Source organism: Panicum hallii, chromosome 3 (assembly GCF_002211085.1).
Source record: "Panicum hallii strain FIL2 chromosome 3, PHallii_v3.1, whole genome shotgun sequence".
Classification (NCBI taxonomy): Eukaryota; Viridiplantae; Streptophyta; class Magnoliopsida; order Poales; family Poaceae; genus Panicum; species Panicum hallii.
In genome coordinates, this window is record NC_038044.1 from 58,251,653 (window position 1) to 58,255,693 (window position 4,041).

Genomic DNA, 4,041 nt, shown 5'->3' on the forward strand with positions numbered 1-4,041 from the left:
CAAGCCAACCACCATTGCCAGCCGGCGTAGCAGCTTGCTTCTCTGATGCATGGTTTCTTGTCTTGACCAGCTACACAACCACATTGCTGTTGGTGCGGTCTAGCATGTGTGCAAGAAAGGCCAGGGCCACTGCTGCACCGGCCAAGCCTGCCACCAAGAGGTGCTGGAGAAGCATCTCCAGGAAGAGCTTGGAAGAGGAACCCATGGCTTCTTCTTCTACCGCTACCTCCTGCATAGCTTGGAATGGCGCCGAGGACAAGGAGGAGGAGAAGAAGAGCAAGTGTGAGCTCATCAGGTACGAGGCGCTGCCTGACTGGCTCAAGGACAACGAGTTCATCCATGGCTACTACCGGTGCGAGTGGCCGATGAAGGAGACCATCCTCAGCATCTTCTCCATCCACAACGAGACCCTCAACGTTTGGTCGTAAGTCCGTCCATCCATCCCCTCATGATTCCCACAACAATTTAGTTCCTTCTTATCCATCCATTGATCTCCTTCGTTCATTCAGACACCAATTCCTGAACATATTTGCCTGACATTTAACTGTTCCTGCTGCAGGCATTTGATAGGGTTCCTGCTGTTCTTGTGCCTGACAGTCTTCACAGCAATGGTGATCCCAAGGGACGGCAGCAGCAGCAGCAGCTGGAGCAGCCGTAGCAGCTCTGCATACTGGGGGAATCTGGTGGAGATGGCCAACATGACGGTGGCGCTGAGGCACGAGGCACTTGCAGCGTGTTTCCTGCTGCCACCATCTGCCGCTGCAGGACCTGGTTTGTCTGAAGATGGTCAGCAGATCCCAACCAGCTGTCCACCCAACACATCCTCCTCTCATCATCGTCACCATGGCATCCAGATCCAGGTACTAATTAAATTGCTACCATTTCTTTGTTCGTTAACCAATATATTTGGGTTTTGCATGTTCTCAACATTTTCAAACTTTGACCATTATGTTTTAAAAATCTCAGCTGTGATGAACTTTGTAACTTTGTAAGTGGTGTAGCAAAGTTAGTCTGGGGAATGATTCCTGAAACAACACTCTGTAGATGTATATGCTGGTTAATTTAGTCCTAGACTTTGACCTTATTAGAGACATGCATTAGCAGGAGTAGACTGTCAGTGTCATGTGATTATGTGCTCTTGTTAATTGAGCTTGTCACGGTAGTACTGATCTCATGTAGGTGGCGCCCATCCCATATTAACTTCCGGGTTAGTTGGCATGTTTAATGGGCTGCTAGCTGCTGGCAGGCTTGCGTCTCCATTGCATTTACGCACACCAAGTCCTTTTGGTTTACTTTCCCCCTGCTAGCTAGGGTTCTTAACGACCTTGTCGATGCGTGCTTCAATCTGCTTTAGTTGTTGCTGCTGTTGTTCACTTTTCATAGTTTCGTCAGTGTGGTAGTACAAGCAATAGTACTCTTCTTCTTTTTTTGTTTACTCGCTCCAACCGATCTTTTCATGTTTGTGGCAGCCGTATGGTGGAGGTTATTTATAGCACTAAAACAGTTGTGAGTTTGTGAGTCATGCCAACATGTTGGAATTAGTTGCAGGCTGAACCAGCTGGAATTTGCAAGTGCGAGTGATTGGTACCTGTAACGGTTTCAGTGAGGAGTATGTAGTGCAACTGTAGCTGCTTTTTCTGTGGATGTGGTGGGCAACAACCGGTTTATGCATGCAAACCCTTGATTTTGTTTTGGTCAACCATTATAATCATGGTAGCTACTGAATGATGCCTGCATTGAGACGACAGCAACACTAGATGTTGCTTTGAGATTCGTGTTTGCAGCTGAACACTCAAGCATATATAATTTTGCTAACATGCAAATCTCATATACAGTGCATGTTCAGTTAACCGGTTTCTCCTCGAACCATGCCCTAATCATAAGTTTTTATTTGATCGAGCAACAAATAAGGCATAAACGCGTGCATGGTCATATGCATTATTTGTAGATGGTGACCTAGCATCCATGCATGCCTTGTACCTTCTGGATCTCTGTTTCGGGAATGCATACGGCATACAGAAGAGCAGACCTGCAAACAAGAGTAAATGGATGTTTCCCCTGACACTGGACCACAAATCCTTCGACTGTAGCAGTCTGGCACATCAAGTGTATTTTAGGTTTTTTTTGAAAGAAATATTTTATTTTTGAAACCAGAGTTTCTTTAGCATCATGTTTAGATGGCCAAATCGTGCGGCCCGGCACGACATGGCACGGACACGTCCAAGCACGACACGATTGAACACGGATAGCTAATCGTGTCGTGCCGTGCTGCCACGCCGTGCCGGTGCTGCAGCCCAGGCGCAGCACGATACACGTGTGGTCGTACCCGCCCTAGCCCGTTGTTAGGAGGCGGTGCAGGTGGTGGCAGCGGGCGCAGGGAGGCCGGCGGGGGCCAGCGCCGGCGACGACGGGTGCGGGGTGGCGGCCGGCGGCGATGATGAGTGCGGGGGGCTCGACGGCGGCAACAAAAGGCGCGGGGAAGGCTGACGGTGATGGGTAGGGGAGGCCGCGCCCCTCGCGGGAAGGCTGTGGCGGCGGGAGCCAAGACAGCGAGGCCGCGAGGGCGGAGGGGCACAGCGGTGGCGAGGGAAGGTCGATGGGCGAGGGGAGCGGTCGAGCGGAGGGGTGGCAGGGTCATGGGAAAACGCGAGAGAGAAGAGAAGGGGTGAGGCGGCAACTGGTTGGAGGGAGATAGAGAGTGAAGGAACAAAGGGTTTGGAGTGGAAGCATTTATACGAGATATATGGGCCTTTAACGGGCCAAATCGTGCCGGCTCGTGCCCGTGCCGGTACTGTGTCTTGGGGTTTCGGCTCACGCACGACACTACGGACGTGTCGTGCTGGTAATGGCACTATATCCACCGTGTCGGACCGTGTTCGTGTAATATTTTTTAGTGTTGTGTCCCGTGCGGTCTATCAGGTACGGTCCGTTTGACCAGCTATAGCATCATATTTTACCTAGCCAACAACCCCAGCTGAATTTTCTCTAACTAGAAAACTGCTCTTGAATCATCCACTGTGTTTCACTGTAGTAACTCTGATAAAGAACTTCAGTTCCTTGAAACATTTTCTTCACATTCAGTTTTTACTGATTTATCCTTTACCGTAATAAACCCGACAAGAACTGCATCTGTACACGTGATGTGATCATCAAGCTTGGATGTGCTTGCAGAAGGAAACTACTAGTACGGCCACGGACGCGCTCGCCGCCGCCGAGCCCGTCACGCGGTGGCCGCTGTTCGCGTACCTCGGCGGCGCGATGCTGTGCCTGCTGACGAGCAGCGCGTGCCACCTGATCCTGTGCCACTCGGAGCGCACGGCGTACGTGACGCTCCGCCTGGACTACGCCGGCATCGCGTCCCTGATCGTCACCTCCTTCTACCCGCTGGCCTACTACTCCTTCCTCTGCGCCCCCGCCCTGCGGCGCCTGTACATGGGCTCCATCACGGCGCTGGGCGCCGCCGCCGCGACGGTGTCGCTGGTGCCGGCGTTCCAGGCGCCGGAGCTCCGCCCGCTCCGCGCCGCACTCTTCTCGTGCATGGGCGCGTCCGGGGTGGTGCCCATCGCGCACAAGCTCGTGCTGTACGGCGGGACGGCCCCCGGCGCCGTGGCCTCGGCGGCGTACGAGGCGCTCATGGGCGCGCTCTACGGGCTCGGCGTCGCCGTGTACGCGGCGCGCGTGCCCGAGCGGTGGGCGCCCGGCAGGTTCGACCTCGTCGGGCACAGCCACCAGCTGTTCCACCTCTTCGTCGTCGCCGGCGCGTACGCGCACTACCTCGCTGGGGTCGAGTACCTCAAGTGGAGGGACGTCGACAAGTGCTAGCCGGCCGGCCGGCGACGGCGTGGCGGCGCTGCTAGGAAGGGAAGCTGTGCTCGTGCTATAGATTATGTAATGGGGTGTATACCAACAAGAGTACCTGGGCTAGTAGATTAATAGTAGTTAGTAGATACATCATTGGGATGATTGTTTTTTCTAATTTGTGCACTGATTGGATCATCAAGGGGTGTAAAACAGATTACTATATATGTGTGTTACCATCTC

At 53.2% G+C, this 4,041-nt stretch overlaps 1 protein-coding gene across 2 annotated transcripts; it reads left to right on the top strand.

Annotated features, from left to right (window-relative positions):
• Nucleotides 1-4,041, top strand: LOC112887425 (heptahelical transmembrane protein 4-like). Of its 2 annotated transcripts, XM_025953598.1 has the most exons (4): nucleotides 1-424; nucleotides 560-860; nucleotides 2,506-2,528; nucleotides 3,186-4,041. In XM_025953598.1, the coding sequence occupies exons 1-4, from the start codon at nucleotides 105-107 to the stop codon at nucleotides 3,820-3,822; spliced, it is 1,281 nt and encodes a 426-aa protein (XP_025809383.1). In that variant the 5' UTR covers nucleotides 1-104; the 3' UTR covers nucleotides 3,823-4,041. The 2 variants fall into 2 exon arrangements, with proteins under 2 accessions (XP_025809383.1, XP_025809382.1); XM_025953597.1 differs by lacking the exon at nucleotides 2,506-2,528 and having other exon boundaries at nucleotides 3,172-4,041.

Excerpts from the sequence above, each read along its gene's own strand:
- LOC112887425 (XM_025953598.1), top strand. The coding sequence starts at position 105 with ATGTGTGCAAGAAAGGCCAGGGCCACTGCTGCACCGGCCAAGCCTGCC. Across the intron at positions 425-559 it reads GAGACCCTCAACGTTTGGTC|GCATTTGATAGGGTTCCTGC; the intron begins GTAAGTCCGTCC and ends TTCCTGCTGCAG. Across the intron at positions 861-2,505 it reads ACCATGGCATCCAGATCCAG|GCCGCGCCCCTCGCGGGAAG; the intron begins GTACTAATTAAA and ends TGGGTAGGGGAG.